The sequence below is a fragment of the Drosophila santomea genome, chromosome 3L (genome assembly GCF_016746245.2).
Source record: "Drosophila santomea strain STO CAGO 1482 chromosome 3L, Prin_Dsan_1.1, whole genome shotgun sequence".
Classification (NCBI taxonomy): domain Eukaryota; kingdom Metazoa; phylum Arthropoda; class Insecta; order Diptera; family Drosophilidae; genus Drosophila; species Drosophila santomea.
The window spans coordinates 12,365,153-12,384,744 of NC_053018.2; the positions used below are offsets into that span (position 1 = coordinate 12,365,153).

A 19,592-nucleotide genomic window follows, 5' to 3' on the forward strand; every position below is an offset into this window, starting at 1 on the left:
AGTCCGCAGGCTGCTGTGATTGTGACTTATCCCAATACTAAACTACGATGCAAACAATCTGCACATCTGCCTGTTAACATGCAATAACACGGCTTGACCTTAGGTCCGAGTGACTTTCCCTGAAATTATGTATAATCTGCCTATTGAATTTCCAATTCGCCCCTACCCACGCCACCCTTTCTTTGTACTAATTTCGGCCTTGCCTCTGTAATGGGCCTTCTATGCGGATGTCTTATACATTTATGTGTATATATCGACTAAGTAATCCATTCCCTGTCCGATCGCCTACTCCCCCCCGCGCGTCTGAACATCACATAAGCTCATTAAATATGTTTACTATCACCACTGTCGTCGTTGTGCCTTACCAGTTTCCCTGCTTCATTTCTATTTATTATTATTATTGGTATTATTTTCATTTCAATTGTAGGTCCATCAATGACATTGCATTCAGTGCGACGGACAATGCCATCGGCATATATAGTACATATCATTGCTGAGCGAGATTATTTAGCTGCTTTCGCTGATTTCAGTTCGGTCTATTATTTCTACATACAAATTAGTTTAGTCCGACAATGAAACTTGAGTGGATGCATTCAATCTATGATTATAGATAGCTCCCAATTGATATGCCTTGCAATTTCAATTAACAGTGAATACTTTACTTATTGTGGTAGGAAAGGTTTTCATTCGGGAAAATGGAAATTAAACAGGCGAGTTTCGGGTTTTCTTCAGTGCGGCATAGTTTTTAAAGTATCTACCTATCATCGTGGTCATAAGTTTGACTCCTTTTCAAATTATATAAAACACGTCTGCTCTAAACTTAAAACTAATTAAAAATGGTTATGTTGTTAGGTTTAAAACAGATTTACAGGAGTATGAATGGGTTTTTAGCTCTCTTTACTGGGATAAGTGCATTCAGGGCAGATGACATCCTTCAGAACTTACTCTGCTCCATGACGCTGCTAACCGAATTGTTGATCTCGGCCACCACGACGATCTCCTCGTTCTCCTCCGTCTCCTCGGGCACCATCATCAGGTTGTTGTTCATCAGGTAGTTCTCCATGCGGTGATCACCCATGCCCATTCCACCATCGCCAGTGGTGCTCGTCCTCAAGCGATGGGTGAACGACGATCGGGATCGGGTCATGTACGATGACCTGGTGGTGGAGACTCTGCGCAGCACTCCGCGTCCGTAGAAGAGCATTCTCACCTCGACGCGAAACCGCGGATGGGTGGCCGCATACAAGTAGGGATCCACGCAGGCAGCTGTCTTGCAGAAGAGCGCGGGTATCATCGATCCCAGGGGCGTTATGTGCCTCTCCAGGCCGAAGACACCCATCATGGCAACGATGGCGTACGGTGACCAGGCCAGAAACCACAAACCAATAATCGCCGCCACAATGAAGGCCAACTTCTGTTCCGTCTTGGCCTTGTCCTTGTTCGATTGAATCCGACTCGCCGTGAAGACCACCTTTAGTATGTAAAAGTAGGAGTACACAATGGAGGTCAGTGGGATGCAGTAGGCCGCCACGAAGAACAGGGCCATGAAAATGCGGGCTGGAGTCTCCTTGTTCAGGTAATCGAAGCTGCAGGTGGTGAGGAATCCCTCGGGAACATATACAGATAGTCCGATGTCCAGGGCCGGCATCACAGCGAACAGGAAGCTGTAGCACCAGATCAGCAGGATAATCAGGTAGGATCGCAGGCGGGAACAGCGTCGCAGCGGCTGCAGTGGATGCACCACCACATTGTAGCGATCCAGGGCGATGGCGGTGAGGGTGCCGATGGCACAGGTGCCACTTAGACCACCCACGAATCCATAGAGGCGACAGGCTGTGGGCGGAAAGTCGGTGGGATTGTTAATTAACCTCACGTTGTGGTTTTAGGGCAAACAAAAAGCTCGCTGAAATGTTAATATCCTTTACATTCAGGAATATTTGTAAGAAGTGTAGGTTACAAATTGAACTTTTATTGCTTAATTTAAATTCATTTGATTGCCTTCTGTTATTTATGAAAATCGCACAAATATAGTATCGAATTTCTACAAGAAACAGCTAAAATCAGTCAAAGCTCCTCTGAATTTGGTAGGTTTAATATTATATGTATTTTCAATCGGCGTTTTCGCCATAACTAGGCCAAAAATGGACGCATAGCTAAAATAAAGACTGTATTGTGCTGCTTAAAAACATAGAAAACTATATCTATCCGAACTTTTTTGATTTTCGAAAAAAAAAATTTAACAAATTTTCGTCTTTTTGATAAGGGGTACCATCATCAAAATTTGCAAAATATGGCAAAAAATTAGCATTTCAATGTATGTACATGGATCGATAGGGAATTTTGTTACGAATTCAACGAGGTATGGCATTCCACATTTGGACAACTATTTTTACTGCTATAAAAAAAAAAAGATTATTTTTTATTAAAAAAAAAAAAAATTTTTTTTGCACAAAAAGTGATGTTTTCAATTGGCGTTTTCGCCATTACTTGGCCAAAAATAGCCTGACATCTAAAAAAAAGACTGTTTTGTACTGCTAATAAGCATAGCTAACTATGTACATATGTAAATTGCTTTTGTTAGTCAAGTATTGACATTTAGGGCACAATAAAATGCAGACCAATAAATTGCACTTATTTAGGAAGTTTTTCACCCAAGTTTTAAACTTGTAAGCCACACACTTACCAATGTCACCCAGAGCCGGACCCTCTTTGATGTTATTGTATATGGCAATCGGGCATTTGATGAGCATCAGAAAGTCGCAGATGGCCAGATTCATTACCAGGATATTGGCAGGAGTCCGCAGAGATTTGCGGTTGGCGAACATAAAGATGACGAACGCATTGCCCACACATCCCACCACCGAAATCAGGAAGTACAGGGCGGCCATCACGAGGAAGGTGCTCGACTTAGGTGGCTCAAATTGCAGCCAAAAGGGATTCACCTTGGCAATGTAGCTCAGGTCGTACTTGTCCCTGTAGTGAATGTAGCTGGGGTAATTACTGTAATTGCTGGGGAAATTGGAAAATCGGAAAATCAGATATTTCAATTTACCACTCTGTCACTAATTGAATTAAAAAATATCAATGAATTCTCAGTTTTGTATTGATTGCTTTGGGCTAAGTTTATAAAAGTGTATCAACCTATGATCATAACCACTTACTTAAGCTCAAGTCATCTGATTTTTCCGTCTTGTAGTAATGTTACTTATTTTCAATTTTATTCATTAAGTATTAAATTAATATAAATAAATAGTTTAAGATCTATTTACTGCTTCAGAACTGTTTCTTTTTATACTGTAGGTTCTGAGCCACTTGAAAAACCAAAATACATAGTAATTTTGTATCCAAGTTTAAGATCCTCTTCTATTCAGTTTTACTACGCATTGCAATGGATTGTATTGATTGTTTTGCTGTTCCAAGTAAGCTGATTACTTTCACTACATGAAAGTTAAGTAGTGGAATGCTAAGCACATTAGTTGAATGCAGGTCCCTGAAAATGAAGCCGAACTTATCGCGATGACTTCTTGAGCCAAGTGTCATGACCATGATGGTGTGTTTATCTTGGAAATGGAAGAGCCTAGGCACAGCACTCACCTGAGACCCGTGGAAACGCTGTCATTCACGTGCTTGGTTACGTCGTGGTCCTTGCCCACACTCACCGTGGAGGATTCCGTGGCCGAGCTGCCAGCCGTCGAGGATGTGCTCCCAGTGGAATGGCCGTGGCTCGAGTTGGCCAACATCTCGGAGAGCGAGAGGGCGCCGGTTAGCCAAAAGCTGCTGTTGTCACCAGCATCCGTTGTCAGGGCGGGCAGGGTCGTCATGATGATGGCCTCCATGACTGACTGACTGCTTTGGATGCGACTCGGCCAAATATTTACGAGCTACTCCAAACTACCAAAGGCGGTAGAGCTGGTAGAGGTGGTACGTGCCCGCAAAGGATTACGCTTATTTACTTGCCAGCGCCTCGACTGCCGCATTTGGCAAGGATTCCGTGTGTCGCCGCCACTGGGATGCCTTAAGTTTCAGTTGCAGACTCTGATTCAGTTTCAGCTTCAGCTGCAGCGGTGCAGATTCCCGTGGTAGTGGTGGCTCTGATGCTGGTGGTGGTGCAATGTGGTTGCAGCGGTCACGAAGCATTTTCCGTTTGCTAAATGCCAATGGGGTTAGCTGCAATTAGCTGTCCACCGGGTGACCCTAAAAGTGGAACAGATAAAAAGACAGTTGACTTAATCGATGCTCCTAATGAATTAACCGTCTCCGGTTTGTGCTGTCCTCTTGTAATAAATTTAAGTTGGATTTTGGCTTTGGCTAACCATTTTTCAACCAGCTTAAATTTGAATTTATTGGTAACTAAGAAATGCCATAAATGAGTAGAAATTTTTTTTTGAGAAGCACGCAAAAGCTGCAATTGATGAAAGCAGCGTGAAACCAATAAACTTGAGCCAAACTTTTTTTTGCAGACCATCGGAGAAAATAACTCAGGTTGTGTGGGCATCGGGGATGAGGAAAGTTATTAAAAGCAGCGGGAAACCAATAACACTGTGTTAACTATTCGCTTAAAGTTTAACACAATGCCGAACTTAATATTTTCTCTGGCCCCTGCTCTCTGCTGATTAATAAACTTTATAATGTATTTTGCCAACCGAACTCGGCTGAACCACAACCTGAAATTAATTCAATTGCTGATAAATGTAACAAGTGTGGTTGTGTGTGAATTCTTTGGGTGCCTTGCATATTTCAATGCAACATTAATGTGCAATAGTTTTTCGTTCTTTAAACTACAGCTAATGAATTTTCTTAGAAGCATCAGCATATTGATTAAATATGAGTTAAATATACATTTCCTATATATTTCAGCATTATTACATCGACCAAATACAGCCATAGAAATTCAATTTTAGGTAATGGAAATTACGTAAGAGGGAATTTCATAAATACAGTCAACATATCACACAAGAGCACGGGGAAATGTTAAATTTCAATTCCTTTTTAATTCTAGGAAATCAGATTCCCCTTCCCATGTGAGGATATTTAAAATTGCTGAAAATTGGATTCCTTGATGCCAAGTGAGTTCAAACTCTTATATAATCTAAGTCAAAGTCGGCGACTAGTTTATTTATAATACCAAATAACTTGTATAAAGAGGTGTGTACTGTCTTCAGTATGAGATAAAGAAATATTTCCACAACTTGGGGATTCTTTAATCTCTAGTGTATACCAAGTGCAATGCACAAAACTGACCATTTAAGCCATCATGATTTGTTAACGACCGAATCAAGTTTCGGAAATGCAATCGGTCTGCAAATTGAATTGACGCCTCAGTGAAGGAAGACGCTCGGGGCAGATTACTTATTATGTAAATCTCTGGGTGAATGTATTTAATTAGGGAACTTAATTGCTTATTAAATAACTAGGAGGCGGCCACGTGAGCCCGCCAGCCAGGCAGAATCTGAAGACCTGCCGCAAGTGCTTACCCGCTGCGAAACTCAAACACCAACTTTTGCCCAAAGAATCCGAGCGTGAGCAGCACTTGGCCAAAGACAAATTCTTGGCCAGAAACTTTCCTGCAAACAGCAACAACAAGTGCAGCTGCCAAGGAGCAGAACTTGAGCAGCTGGAAAGGAACTCGGTGTATGGGTGACCTATGGCGGCTCGGGGAAATTTGCTTATTACATTTACAACTCGCGGAACTTCAAACCAAAATAGTTGGCGCTTTGAAAACGGCGTAACTTGCCATTTAAATAGCACTAATTGGCCAATTTAAAATTGTCTTTTCTCTGAGGCTTTCCACAAAGGGAGCACTGTGCTCTTTGTTTTGGCTTTCATTCCAACTGAATGCCGATGAAATTTCGTCGAATATCGAATAACAGGCACATTCTCAATTGGGGGCCAATGCCAATAAATCATGCAAATAGGACGTTGCTTCCTTTCCGGCGCAAGTTTGTCAGCTTGTTTGGAAGCCAACGGGCTTACACAGTTGTGTCAGCTTATTTGAAATTGTCACAGGATGCCTTCGAATGCTCGTTACAAGTGCCAGGTTACCAGTCCTTTGTCAGGATAAAATCAACAAAGGCCAGCACATGAAACGTCAAACCGAATGGCCGTAATTATGATTTTAATAACACGCATATTACCTGCAATCATTCTGGTATCATATTACAAGAATTATTTGATTATTTGCGCTATTACTAAATTCCACAAGTTACACACATTTAATTAACACATTTGCTTTTGGCTTTTGATAGATGGCAAGCATGTATATTTTCGTAGTTATTTTTATTCAGTAAAATCCCTTTTCTGTGAAACCCCGTTTAAATTCACAATTTTAATTTTCATTAGAAAATTGTTTTGTGTATTCTTTCATTTCATTATCATGTTTGTAATTAAACATTATATCAGTTACTACCTTACCATTGCGTTAGTTAAACCACAAGTTTTCAGCAATAGCTGTATATAAATCCTCTTATCCGCTTTAGAGCCACTCGTCATTTGAATACTACTTTAAGTACTCACTTTCAACACCAATGGATTGATTAAGTAACTGAGCACAACCTGTTGAATGTGGAGATGTTTTGACCATTTGCTGTGCAATTGATGTACTACTATATTTAGAAAGGTTCAAACTTATGCTTAACAAACAACTTTCCAATGGTAAATACAATTATGATGTCAAACGCGTTTCTCTTTTTAGTTATATTCGAAATTAGCGTAGCGTATGGCATTCATGCTCGTACTATGCCTTTTAGGAACCGATTAGGCCAATTGAGTGTCATTCAGGATCTTCAAAGGACCCAGCTGAGCAGAGAGCGAGCTGTTAGGAAGCCTCTTGTTCGCCGTTCTTTGATGAAAAGCGCAGGCAGGCGTGACTTGTTTGTGCCCATTCTACATTCATTCGATTAGGCCTGGTCCTCTTAACGGCTTCTGCGATTCAAACACCCTATATATCCTATATATACCACCCCATATACCCATTACACCCGCTATCAGCCCCAAATGCGACAAGGCCATTCACTACTGAGCACCACTAAACAAAAACGGAACCCATCACTTAGACTCGTATTTTTACAAAGCGGATATGCGCGATTTTTCGCTATTTCGCTATTTTGCATTTTTTTCCTTTTGCACAAATGGTTGCACAAATGCATTTCGTTCTTTTTATTTAGCCGCCACAATTTCATCCGCTCTCAAAATTTAATTACGACTGCAAATGGCTTAAAGTGCTCAGTTCTGTTCGTTGCTGTTTGTTTTTTAGCCTGCGGCAATTGAAGCCGCGGGATGATTGCGCGGATACAATTATCCAGCCACTTGGTGAAATGGCGGGAAAACGCTAACAACTGCTGCGAAAGAGCATGAAAACAATTTATTAAAATCAAGTTTCAATTTAAGCGGGTTCTTAATTCGCCGGAAGATGCTGCCACAATAATGGCATTGCGAGATTTGCAGCTTTTAGTCGGCTGAGAAACGAGAGTGTGCTGCATATTTTAAATGAAATGAAACATGCATGAAAAGTAGTTCACCATTTGGGCTTTAATTAGTGCCATTTTTGGGCCCGTGTTCTCTGAATTTTTATATAACGAACTCCAGACAAGCTGAAAGCTGAATCTTTTACAGCAAGTGCATTTAATTAAGTGTAAGCTATTTTATTAAATATGTATTTCGCACTTGGGTAAAAAAGAGTATAACTATATACATACATACATATATGGAACTTACTATGGGTTTACTAAGGTCTAGGGGAATTGGTTAGTTCGCAAGTTTAAAGACCTCATATCGATGAAGAAACCAAAATGATGTTATATGTGCTATTTTAAATGTATTTAATACAGAAATATGTTGCGTTAAAAAGAAATGTCGCAAAGTCACGAAATCACGTACTTAATACTCTGGCATTAGCAATCGAAGTCGAATTCTTTTATATTCAAATTTTTCCGAGTTGGTTCAATAAAGCCAATCCACGCAAGCAATCGTCACATGTGTCCTGATCAGATGGGTAATGTGTCCAGCATTCAAAGGATAACGCCAGCGGAAGGGGTTACATTTCGCAGCTGAATTGGGAACATGAAATAGAAGTGCTCGATATCCGGGCTTTAAGAGCAGCTAAACCCGAGTAGAAAACACATTTCCCAGCTGATATTTATTTTTTTTTCTGTCTGCCATGGGAGTGCATGATTTCCCTTGGTGTATTGATTTATGCTCGCGCAAGTTTTCATTTCACAATTTTCACTTATGTACGGCAGCTTATTGCAGTCCTCATCTGCACTCAGCGCTTTCGTCCTGCCACATCCTTAGTCCTTAGTCCACCCCACAACACCTTCACCCCTTCACCCTCACCCCTCTCCCCGTGCGCCGCACGTGCTCGGCTGGTCTCGTTTTTCCACCAAATGTAGAGCCAGCGGCCCAAGGCTGTGACAAAACAGAAAGTTCCACCAGGCCGCCATCATCAACAGGCTCTTCTCAGCCTAAACATGCAGGAAGCAAAAAGGGGGGCGTTTTGAAAATTTCAGAAATCCCAAAGGACATTTCAATTTGAAGGATTGCAAAATTCGGCGATGGGTAATCAGAAACACCACGCAGTTTTTCAAAATTAAAAACAAGAATATTCGTTTCTTTACAATCCATTTGATACCAGCTTATTGCAAATTCTTAATCTTACTATACTATCATATTATTTTTTGTTACCTAAATATTTAACAGTGTAGCTGAAAACATTTTAATGACCTGTCATTCTCGAAATTGAATTTATGATATCAGCCAACACGTCAGATGGATAAACACAAATTTGACTTTATTAATGTGTAACTCTGAGTTATGTTTAAATATATACCACATGTTATATTCCTACAGTTTATTATAATATTGAAATAAGCAACAACTAAAATATAGTATCATTGCTACAATGCATTTATTCGAAGGTATATCATGTTACAGTACTAAGTTCAGAGACCTACCAATAAGTAGTACCTTTTTTTGCTCTGTGTAGCGGCGATGAATGCTAATGCATGTAACTGAGATAGGGACGTTGCACGTTGCACAAACTGAGATCTGTGCCGCATTAGAGCATGTCAAGTATCCAATCTGGCCTGAATAAAGCCAAAGCCACGGCGCCTTTACGCAGCGAATTCCCATTGTGAACAGGACCAAGACCAAGACTAAGACCATTACCAACACCAAGACGAACACTAACCGGAGGAGAACGGTTCTCCATCAACCATCAGTCGGTGCAGTGGCCGGAATGTGGGCAAGAACAGTCAAGAGCACTTACGGATGTTGCATACGGGCATGTTGGCAAGGGAAATGAAATGGAATGGCAGTACGAGGTGAGGCAGGGATGAGCTGCATATCTCCAAGACATCCAAAGAGGCCATCTCGGAGGTCAGCTGCTCGAGAAGAGCGCCCCCAAGAAATGCGGCTGACGTCCACTGAGGAAGAAGACCACTTCATGGGGCTTAAGGCTACGTTACGTTTGGGGCAACCAAATGCGAGATGCTGCCGGCTTCCATTTGTTTGGGAAAGTGCCTTGTATGGAACAGCGCCACTCAGGTGTGTCAGCCTAACAAAGGCTGAGGAGCTGGGCCACACAGAGCCAAAAGCGAATCAGCCGAAAGGACCCAGGTTGGCCAGGAAGAGAGCAGCCAGCAGCGAGCAGCCAGTAGCCAGTCCACTTGTCAACTAATTCCCAGGCATTCCACTTATTTGCCATTAGCAAAAGCCGCTTATCGCCGACTGAGGCCGCCCTCAAGTGTTTTGCTTGAATTTATTCTTTGGCTTATAAAAATAGGACCCTCTTCAGCAGACCTCAATCAAATTAACAACGAAATATGCACACAGAAATCTGGCCTTATAGCTTACAAACAATTACCGAGGCATTACTTTTATTTAATTGGTCTTCTAGGTGACAAGGAAAGTGTTTCAATAAAGGGATAAGCTTCAATCTCTAAGAAAGTGAAAATGGTAAATTTGATGAAATCTCTTTTCAAGGAATTACATTACAGGGAATTTTATTAAAGGCGAAGTAAATGTATTTGATATTAAAATTCATAGCTATAGAATATAGTACGCTTCAATGATTACAACTTTGTGTGTGCTCTGCTTTTGATAGAACGTAACTTTGTGAATCGCTGGCAAAAGAAATTTTAATTTACAACTCTCATCAAATCAGATTAATCAATACACTTGGTGAGTTAATAGTCGCTGAGTTGGCTGATTGATTCCCGATGTTGAGGCAAGAATAAACAATCGCTTTGTTGCCGAGTAAATAAAGTTCATCATATTCCAAGTCAAACAGGAATTGCCAAAGGGCACAAATCGTTTACAGAAGTATGGTAAAAAGTTTTTGTAAAAAGTGGCTCTGCTCACCTGCAGCGATGATTATTGAGTTATTTTCTGTTTTCGTACACTTGGAGGTCACTTTGCTGATTTTCCATTGTGCGTTGCATTGCAACTGCAACTTTTCCACAGAACTCTGTCCTTTTTGGATTCAAAATCTTTTATTTTTCGCAGATACACTTGAATTTTTGTAAGGAGCTGAATCTTTACAAAGTTTACTTTTCAGTTTGTCATCGTTCGAGTCCAAAAGTTGGTCAGCACCAATGGCCACCAACTGGCGCCAACCGGACACAAAACTTTAGCTCAATTTCCCCCGATTATCCGGAAAAGTTAAAAATTAGTAAAGATGTAAGCAGCGTTTTAAGCCGTTCCTTTGACGACTTAGTGGCTTTGGTCAAGTTATTACTTGGTACCACGCGGCGTATACGCGATTTCTGATAAAAGCGCCAAACAGCTCGGGCACTTAAGGCATCCGTGGCATCCCAGAGCTCGAAACTGACTGACTGAGGACTCGCGTGCGACTGAGTTTCAAGACCCAGCAGCTGGTGTTTTTATCAATGAAAATTGTTGCTTGTCGGCATCCTTTTTCCGACCCGAGGATGCCAAAGAGAGCGCACCGAGCGAGCAGCGAAGCCCAAGAGCTGGTACTTTTTGGCCCGCTCTTAAACGTAGTGCACTATGCGGTTTTTCACGATACCCAGCATCATAAGTTGGCTTTGCCAAGGCTATTCACATTTCATTACGGCCACTTGTGTATGTTGTTCTTGAACTCGGCAGACGAAGAACGCTCCCGAGATAATAGTGGCTGTTCCTGGGTTTGCCGGCCATTCATTGGCTTCGGCGAGTTCTCGGCTGGTGCTGGCCATTGGTTGTGGGTGGGTCAGGTGTGGGTAGTGGGTGGTGGTGTTCATTGATAAATCCATATGGGCTGCTGAGCATCACCTGTGCGTGTCAAAGAAGCCGCAGCCCTATAGATTGCCGATTCTATTTTAATATGACCGAATGCCATTTTGATGATGCGGTGTTAGAAAAAGGAATTTAGGCCTGGCTATGGTAACATAAGGGGTATCAGTTAGGCGTACCACCATTACAAGGTTAACTTGTGAGAAATTTTGATTAAAGCTTTTCTATTTTGCTGACTTATAATTATGACATATAAGGTATTATAGGTTACGCAGTGATTTCAATGAGAGTTAGTTAACTTAAACATCCTTCAGAAAATTATTGGAACTGATATACTATTAAACAAAAAACTGTGACCATTACTTTAATGGTAGACTCAAATTCAACAATAACCGATTTCCCACACATAAATCACAAATAATAATTACACAGTATTATTAAACCCATAAACACCTTGGCTTATTGTTTTTCGAGGAATTTATGCGCTTGACTGCGGTACAAAATTGTTGAGTTCGAGCGGCGATGACAAACTGGCGGCATTTTTCTGGTTTTCTGGTTTCTGGTTTGCCATCGTCATGAACTACGAGTATTTGAGAGCAAACCCCGTAAATTGAGCAAAGCCAGCCGCAGTCGGTCGGCAGTTGCACTTTAATTAAAAATAAATACAATTTCCCCCACCCATTTGCCCGTCCCCTTCCCCCCTGGCAACTGCCAACGAGTCCAAGTCTAATGATTATTGATGTGACTACTGATGGCCTGACTGTTTGCAGCCAGCTTTTTGACCCGTCCAACAACCGTTGTGATTTTAAGTAGTCTGACCTACGGCGGACATGGCCACAATTACGGATAATGCTTCGGGGTTACCTTTACAATGCTGCCGATTTTTTAATTTTCCTTGTTTTTTTGTTGCATTAACTTGGCCAAAATGGAGGGCTCGACTTAGCTACTTGTCAAAGGAATATTTTGATACTCTTGCACGTTTAAAATGATTTTTATGATAGAATATGAGGTCCACAGGTCCTTTTTAAAAATGCACACATATGTATATGTACAAGTGCAATATTCTTTTACTATTCTTTTACTATGACCGCTTTATAAACAAGATAACATTTGTGACATTCCGCCAAAAGAGGGGAAGTAGAAACGGCTTTAGACGCAGACATTTCCTTTTACATAGGGCTTGTGCAACCCACCGAACTTTGCAGGCTGACTTTCCGGGTTGGATATTAAAAGTTTTGCTTTGTGGCACTAAATTATACGACATTTACGCATTCGCCGCCGGCTGCTGGTACTCACAAATAAACATATTTTTGTATATCTTTCAGTTTTGCGATTTAACGCAAAGCAAAGCAAAAAGCACTTACTATTTCTCCGTTTCAGATGTTGATTCCCCTTTGCTCCGCCAAAAACCCGAGCAGAGTAATTAGTGACTGCTACAAAAAATGCAAATACAAAAGAGTCTATTATAAAGCGGACATGGACATACCCATAAGCGTAAGTGTAAGTGTAAGCGTAAGCGTAAGTGTTCTATGCGCAAGTTTTCCAGATTTTAGATTTCAGATTTGAGACTGCTGCTCGTGGAACCAGACATTTATGTGCCCGCTTGACATATCACGGAGGTCGTTTTAATACACGCCTCACCTGGCTGCTCGAGCCTCGTTTTGGTTTGCCCAGCTGAACGACAATGCAAAATGCTTAACAGCCCAGCCAAAGCCGAGGTGAAAAATTTCCATTGCCAAAGCCAAACTTTGCGCGATGAGTCAGTCAGTCATTCAGTGGCCCAAAAAAAAAAAAGCTACCAAAAAAGTGTAGAAAATAAGTAGCAGTCGTATTAATATTCTGTTGGATTATCTGCTTGCTAGGGTTAATTAATTGTTTTATTGATCTATTCGCATGGCATTGCAGTGCATTCATTAACTGACAATTCTTAATTGTATTACACTTTTTGCATTCAATTAAATCCCCATTATTTCCCCATACATAACATAACTAATTGTTTAAACAAAAAACTGTTACGTATCATTTCCTTTGATGTTATCACCACCAGTTAAGTGAAACGAAATGACGCATTAAATGTGCAAATAATTTGAATATTATTAACATGACATAAAGACAACAAGAATTCCTTTGTTAAGACCGAATCTGATTGACTAGTTGGGTTTGCCCATCGAATTGAGCTGAGATATGAGCACATTTAGACAAGCTTAAAAACCGGAAAGAGCCATCTCTGTTTGTTTTTCGAACCCAAATTAATGTAATAGCGTTGCGTTAATCTATTAGTAGTAACAAATATTGATCCATTTGAGGTATTCGAGTGACAAGCGATGGGTATCGAAGTCTGGGGAAATGGTTACGCACACACAGGCTGCACAATGCGATTAGCATGCAATAGTAATGGCATTTAATGTGCCCGGTGCATTTGCATTGCCCTGCGATTTGTGGCTGCGACATGTGATGCAAAGATAAACAGCAAAGCAATCAGCCTAAGTATCGCACAGATATGGAGATAAGCCCTACAAACCCTCACATTTCACTTTTCACCGGTCCCCATATGAACAATACTCCTCTGAACTGTCGATCATCTGGAGGTGGAGGTTTCATGGTTTTGTAACCTCCTCAAGTCAAGACTCAAGTCTCCCATTCGAGTGCCTTCGACTCGAAGAGTCACTCGAACAATCGAAAATTGACTTTCCACTCTCGTCATTCGGTCTTCCCCGCATTGGATTACCATCTTTATCGCAGTCATCTAATTCTGCAGTTACTCATCGACGGTTAAGTCCGGCACGCACAGTATTACTCATTCGGCTATAAATGAACCGCTGTTTTTCGAATCATGCTCCCGAATCGTGCATACCCTGTGCTACCTCTGGTTTCAGATTCACCGGCATATAGAAGCTATCAAAGAGACACTGTGACATAAGGTTGAACTAAACTAACGGAAACTTCAAAAGCTTACGGCGATAGTGTAGTAGTACACCAGCGGATAGCCCACTAGGAACAGCTTTAAGAAATTTTACAAACATTATAAAAACCTAAAAAAAATGTCAATGACCTATGATTACAATGTAGTGCAAGATATTTGTATAAATTATTTTAGTAAACAGGTTAATACGCTTCTACCCAATGATTTTTTAATGACAGCAATAGCGCTTTTAATTTTATAGCGCTGGAAAACTTTATAGTTGTAAGTTTATAGTTTAAGTGAAGCACTTAAGAGGCAACTCAGACACTATTAATTGCAGTACTGTTAATTAAACAGTGCAGCAATAAACAATAAACAGTTTGTTATTATAAGACATGGATAGTAAAAACTCATTACTGGGCGATTTTTGAGGTAAGAATTCACTCAAAACAGTGCCGTACCCTTTGTAGAATCCAGTTGAGTGGAATATTTTCACCAGCAAGTCAAGTAACCCAAATGCCTCGATTGAATGGCAAGGTTAGGGCAACCTAAAGTCATCCGGATGGTTAACCTTTTAAATTCCCATCGACACCGGAATGTGGCTAGAGTTTTGGTGTCTTGGCTTGGCGCCCAAATTGGTCGCTTCTCCAGTTCTCTAGTGGATAGGAAAGTTCCGACCACCGGGCTCCAACTCGATTGGCAGCTACAAAAATAAAAAAAAAAAAACGGAAAATAACACAGAAGCACCACAAACCCTCGACGAGGCTATATAAGTGGCGGTGTCGCCGCTTCCCTAACCGCAGTTGTGTGACCGCGTTCGGCGGGTAAGCTCTGTACTCGGTACTCGGAATTCGGAAATCGGAGAGTAAGACAGTGTTCCACTGTCATTGGGTTTCGGTTTTGAGTCGGAAAAGCTAAATAGCTTAAATAACTTTCGAAAGCCACTAGATTTGTGTGCCCCAGTGCCGCGAATAGTAACAGTTCGTAAATTAGTCGCGACTGGTGACAGTGCCCAGTAATTCCCAATTCAGATAAGGGCAAGTGTGTTCCGGGAAAGTGTGTGTGGTGTGAGTCCGAGGCAAAGTGAAACCATGAGGAGGTGTCGCAACACCCCGTTCGCAATTGTCATTGCTCCGATCTTGATTTGTGGTGAGCTACACTATATGCTATATGTTATATGTGTCTTTATGTATATACAGATATACAAAGGTGTAACCCGATAATGGGCAACTGTTGACAAAAGTGCGTTAACCAAGATACGGGGATTGCAATTAAGCTCTTTGTGTGCTATCATCTCGGTCGCAAAGTGTTTACTCGACTAAGTGCAGCAAATATTTAAACAATTGCCAGGACTTTGTTGCACTTCAAGGAAATTAAAACGCTCTTATTTGATTTAACCCCTTTTCAAGTGTTTTTTTTTTGTTTTATTTCGCCAACTTTACCTGGAGAGAAAACCAAAAGGCAACCTTTATATCAAGCAATTTAGTAGCATATGGAATTCAACTTTAAAACAAAATAGATAGAACATTAATTGAATAGAAAGGAATAACAATTAGATAAACAAGAGTAACTAATGATTTATATTTTATTTCTAAGTAGTGACTACTATTCTCTGCAAATAGATATAAATAAAAACCATCACAAGTTATAAAATCGACACAAATGATTAAATAACCACTATCATTTTATAACAGCTCAATTATCTTGGTTATAAATCAATAAAAACAGATCGTAAGGAAATCGGAGAATTATGGTTTTACGATGTCACTATCTTCAGAGATCAAGAGTAGTTCTCGAGTAGAATTTTGATACTTATTTGTAGCTGCTTACGAGTTGGTCACGTGACTGATCTTCAACCTTCCACCTGCCATACGGGTTTCTTGAGCATTCGTCACCATTGTCCACGATGATCGCCAGAATGAGACATGACCAGACCACATGATACCTGTCGTTAAGCAATCACAATGCCTAATAAAAGGGAATTTTTTTCGATTTGGATTTTAATTATCCTATTAAGATTCACTTTGCTTAACAACGCTGTGAGTTTAGTTGGGAGCAGCATACTAAAAACGCTGCTAATAGAAATTATTTCGTAATTAACGTAAATTTGGCAAAAATTAGACAACTTGTTAATAAGAGATAATTGTGTATAGGTGTTCTGCTAAATATATTATAATTTTTGGTGGCCCACAAATTGGCCAGTAATGCCGGTTTTTGTACGCATTTGTTACAAATTACAGATTGTAAGTACCCTTTTCTATGCAAACTGAAATAAACTTTACACGCTTAATTGCTACCCGATTATTGCTAATTGAATGGGCAATTATAGTAAGGCTGTATTGATTTAAGAACTGTCTGAACTGCTTGCCAATGAATATAAAATGTGCAAAATGAATCGGACATACAATTCGCGTATTTATAGCTTTCACTGCGACCAAAATAGCTGATAGATTGCCTAAACAGGTATCACTGATTACACACCCACTCGATGTCACGAAATGTCACCGACATTATCATTTAATTAGCACCTGGCTAAGTCGATTAACTCTGTCCCTATTTGTTTGCCCCCCTTGAAGAAGTTTATATTTATTTGTTTGACGCAGTTTCGTAGAGATGAATTTGCCATTTCAAGCCGTTATATGCTATATAAATTTGTATTTTAGCTTCACTGATCTTGGCCCAAGATTTTGGCTACGAGGGCAGACATGGACCAGAGCACTGGAGCGAGGATTTCGCCCGCTGCAGTGGAAAGCACCAGAGTCCCATTAACATCGACCTGGTCAGCGCCGTGGAGAAGAAGTTTTCCCCGCTGACTTTATTAAACTTCAAGGTGGTGCCCCAGAACCTGCAAATGACGAACAATGGTCACACGGTGCTGGTGAAGATGACTTACAACGAGGACGAGATGCCCAGTGTGCGTGGTGGTCCTCTGGCGGAGAAGACTCCCTTGGGCTACCAGTTCGAGCAGTTCCACTTCCACTGGGGCGAGAACGACACGATTGGCAGTGAGGATCTGATCAATAATCGTGCCTATCCCGCCGAGCTGCACGTGGTATTGAGGAATATGGAGTATCCGGACTTTGCCAGCGCCCTGGACAAGGATCATGGCATCGCCGTGATGGCCTTCTTCTTTCAGGTGCGAACTTAGCTTGCTGTTTATAGAACTAGATTCTAACTTTATACATATATATTCTATTAGGTGGGCGTCAAATCAACTGGTGGCTATGAGGGCTTCACCAACCTGCTCGCCCAGATTGACCGCAAGGGCAAGAGCGTAAACATGACCAACCCACTGCCACTGGAAGAGTACATCTCGAAGTCCCTGGAAAGCTACTTTAGCTACACTGGTTCGCTGACCACTCCACCTTGCAGTGAGGAAGTCACCTGGATTGATTTCACCACGCCCATTGACATTACGGAGAAGCAGGTGAATATTTGCTTTATAGAATATCAGATATACCAGCAGGTAGTAAAGTAATATCTGGTTATTAATTCGATATTTAATACTTTTTCGCAGTTAAATGCCTTCCGTCTGCTGACAGCCAACGATGATCATCTGAAGAACAATTTTCGACCCATCCAGCCGCTGAACGATCGCACCTTGTACAAGAACTACATAGAAATTCCCATTCACAACTTGGGCTCGATTCCACTCGTCGATGCGGAAAATGCCGCTGGCAGGTGGAGGCACCAAGCCGCAGCATTGCTGTTGCCCCTTGTTGTCCTCGTCGCATTGTCAAGGACCTCCGTTTTCAGGGGTTTTTAATTAGAGTTCTGCGGTGGTAAATCGAAGGCTAAATCGTTAAATGCCTAGCAAGCGCTTAGGCGTCCAATTAAGCGCTGTAATTTACATTTTCCGCTCTTGTTCGCCGTCGCTGTTTGTTGTTCAAACACGAGTCCCGGTAATTTCCGTCGGCAAGGACTCTCCTGCCATCAGGACATCCATTCACACACACTTACTTGTATGTATATATATATAGATATATATGTATATCAGGGCAAGCAAACAGCAAACGGCGGACGGTGGGCGAAATTATTAAAACCGAAATGGGCGGAGCTTCAGCTGGCACGGAACCCTTACTCATCAATTATGCAGCACCTCGCACAGCGACTGTCAACCGAATCGTACCCCGTATCCCGTATCCGTACCCGTTCCTGTACTCGTAGCCGTACTCGTAGCCGTTTCCGTATCCGTATCCCCCATCCGTCCAAAGAGGCCCGCCAGTGCGAGGGGAACCCCCTGGATATCCTCGCCATTGCACATTGTGATTTTAAATGCTTGGCACAAGCAGAGCTTTTTATTCGTATACCTTAGGCTTAAGTTTTGTAAACATAAACTCGTAATAAACTGTAATGATTAAATCATTTATGCTTGCGTTGTGGAATATTCAGCATCTCATTAAAGCACTGTTAAAAAAAAAGTAAGTTTTTTTGGAGCTGGGCAATGAGGTATTCATTCATTAGTTAACATGTGTCTTATTTAAATATTCCGTATTAATACAAAAAATGTATTAGTATTTAATACGGTTGTAAAGTGACTTTTGAAACTAAATACTTACATTTGATGCCTGATAAGTTAATTTAAATTCTTATATGTGCTGGCACTTTATTTGAAATCGCAAACTAAAACTAAATAAAGTATACTTTTCGGCAATGTTTAGAATTATACTTCACCCTTAAAACATTTGCTTAATATTTTTAGATAAAGTCTTGCTTTCTCAGACTTTCTTTACAAGCCAAGTCTTGTTTAATTACTTGTGTATTTGATTTAACTGACGTATTATTCATAATAATCACATCAGGCTGAGAGTCTTGTGCCGCCTGATGACCTATTGACCCCACCTGTCAGCTGAAGACCAATGAATTATTGCAAGCATGTGCCGAAATCTATCAGCGAAATATCAACTTTTGTATTCAAGTCGAAGAGTTCGTCTGGCGAAAGAAGACATGATTTATTCACAATTACTGGAGGCCGTAGTAAGCACCGTGGCGCCTTCCTAAAGTGAACTACAGTACAGAGCATTAGATAATGGAAAAAGTCAGGATCTTTTAGGCAGTGCACTCTATACTTTTTTAAACGGATTGCTTGTCATTCGGGTCAATTAAATGCATAATAGCCTTGTCCTTTTGAACCTGCGAACTTTACGTATGATCCCTGCCTAATTATAGAATACTTTGTGGCTTTTTAATGAGCTTATCATTGTTGTTTATGAACGTGATCGATCTGCGAAATTAGGTTTAAATTGAAAACAAGAGAGACTGCTATGGCCGAGTTCCTCGACTATCAGATACCCGTTACTCAGTTAATAGGAGTGCAAGGCAAAAATAATAAATAGACTCGTCTCATTATCCCGATCAATAATATATAAAATATATACTTTAAGAGGTGGAAAACCCTTTTTTTCTACTTGTTACAAACTTATCAATGAATCGAGCATACCCTTTAACTCTACGGTACGAT

The 19,592-nt window shown here is 40.9% G+C and overlaps 2 protein-coding genes across 4 annotated transcripts; one reads left to right on the top strand and one right to left on the bottom strand.

Moving 5' to 3' along the window:
- Window positions 1-932: 932 nt before the first annotated feature.
- On the bottom strand, window positions 933-11,751 carry LOC120448413 (opsin, ultraviolet-sensitive). 3 transcript variants are annotated; one of them, XM_039630412.1, is made up of 5 exons: window positions 10,357-10,798; window positions 3,954-4,194; window positions 3,595-3,891; window positions 2,684-3,009; window positions 933-1,833 (listed from the first exon to the last, which is right to left on the bottom strand). In XM_039630412.1, exons 3-5 carry the CDS (start codon window positions 3,834-3,836, stop codon window positions 935-937), a joined length of 1,467 nt encoding a protein of 488 aa, XP_039486346.1. In that variant the 5' UTR covers window positions 3,837-3,891; window positions 3,954-4,194; window positions 10,357-10,798; the 3' UTR covers window positions 933-934. The 3 variants fall into 3 exon arrangements, with proteins under 3 accessions (XP_039486346.1, XP_039486345.1, XP_039486344.1); XM_039630411.1 differs by lacking the exon at window positions 10,357-10,798 and adding an exon at window positions 11,683-11,751 and having other exon boundaries at window positions 3,595-4,194; XM_039630410.1 differs by having other exon boundaries at window positions 3,595-4,194.
- A 3,170-nt stretch (window positions 11,752-14,921) lies between these two features.
- On the top strand, window positions 14,922-18,496 carry LOC120449332 (carbonic anhydrase 2). Its single transcript, XM_039631731.2, has 4 exons — window positions 14,922-15,280; window positions 16,795-17,267; window positions 17,331-17,558; window positions 17,649-18,496. Exons 1-4 carry the CDS (start codon window positions 15,223-15,225, stop codon window positions 17,895-17,897), a joined length of 1,008 nt encoding a protein of 335 aa, XP_039487665.1. The 5' UTR covers window positions 14,922-15,222; the 3' UTR covers window positions 17,898-18,496.
- The last annotated feature ends 1,096 nt before the right edge of the window (window positions 18,497-19,592 follow it).

What these genes read in the sequence shown, in the direction of transcription:
- LOC120449332 (XM_039631731.2), top strand. Translation starts at nt 15,223, where the DNA reads ATGAGGAGGTGTCGCAACACCCCGTTCGCAATTGTCATTGCTCCGATC. An exon ending in TGCTCCGATCTTGATTTGTG is followed by an intron (nt 15,281 to 16,794) that starts GTGAGCTACACT and finishes TTTGTATTTTAG; the next exon opens with CTTCACTGATCTTGGCCCAA. An exon ending in TGATGGCCTTCTTCTTTCAG is followed by an intron (nt 17,268 to 17,330) that starts GTGCGAACTTAG and finishes ATATTCTATTAG; the next exon opens with GTGGGCGTCAAATCAACTGG.
- LOC120448413 (XM_039630411.1), bottom strand. Translation starts at nt 3,836, where the DNA reads ATGGAGGCCATCATCATGACGACCCTGCCCGCCCTGACAACGGATGCT. An exon ending in AGCGTTTCCACGGGTCTCAG is followed by an intron (nt 3,010 to 3,594) that starts GTGAGTGCTGTG and finishes CAATTTCCCCAG; the next exon opens with CAATTACAGTAATTACCCCA. An exon ending in TCCGGCTCTGGGTGACATTG is followed by an intron (nt 1,834 to 2,683) that starts GTAAGTGTGTGG and finishes TTCCGCCCACAG; the next exon opens with CCTGTCGCCTCTATGGATTC.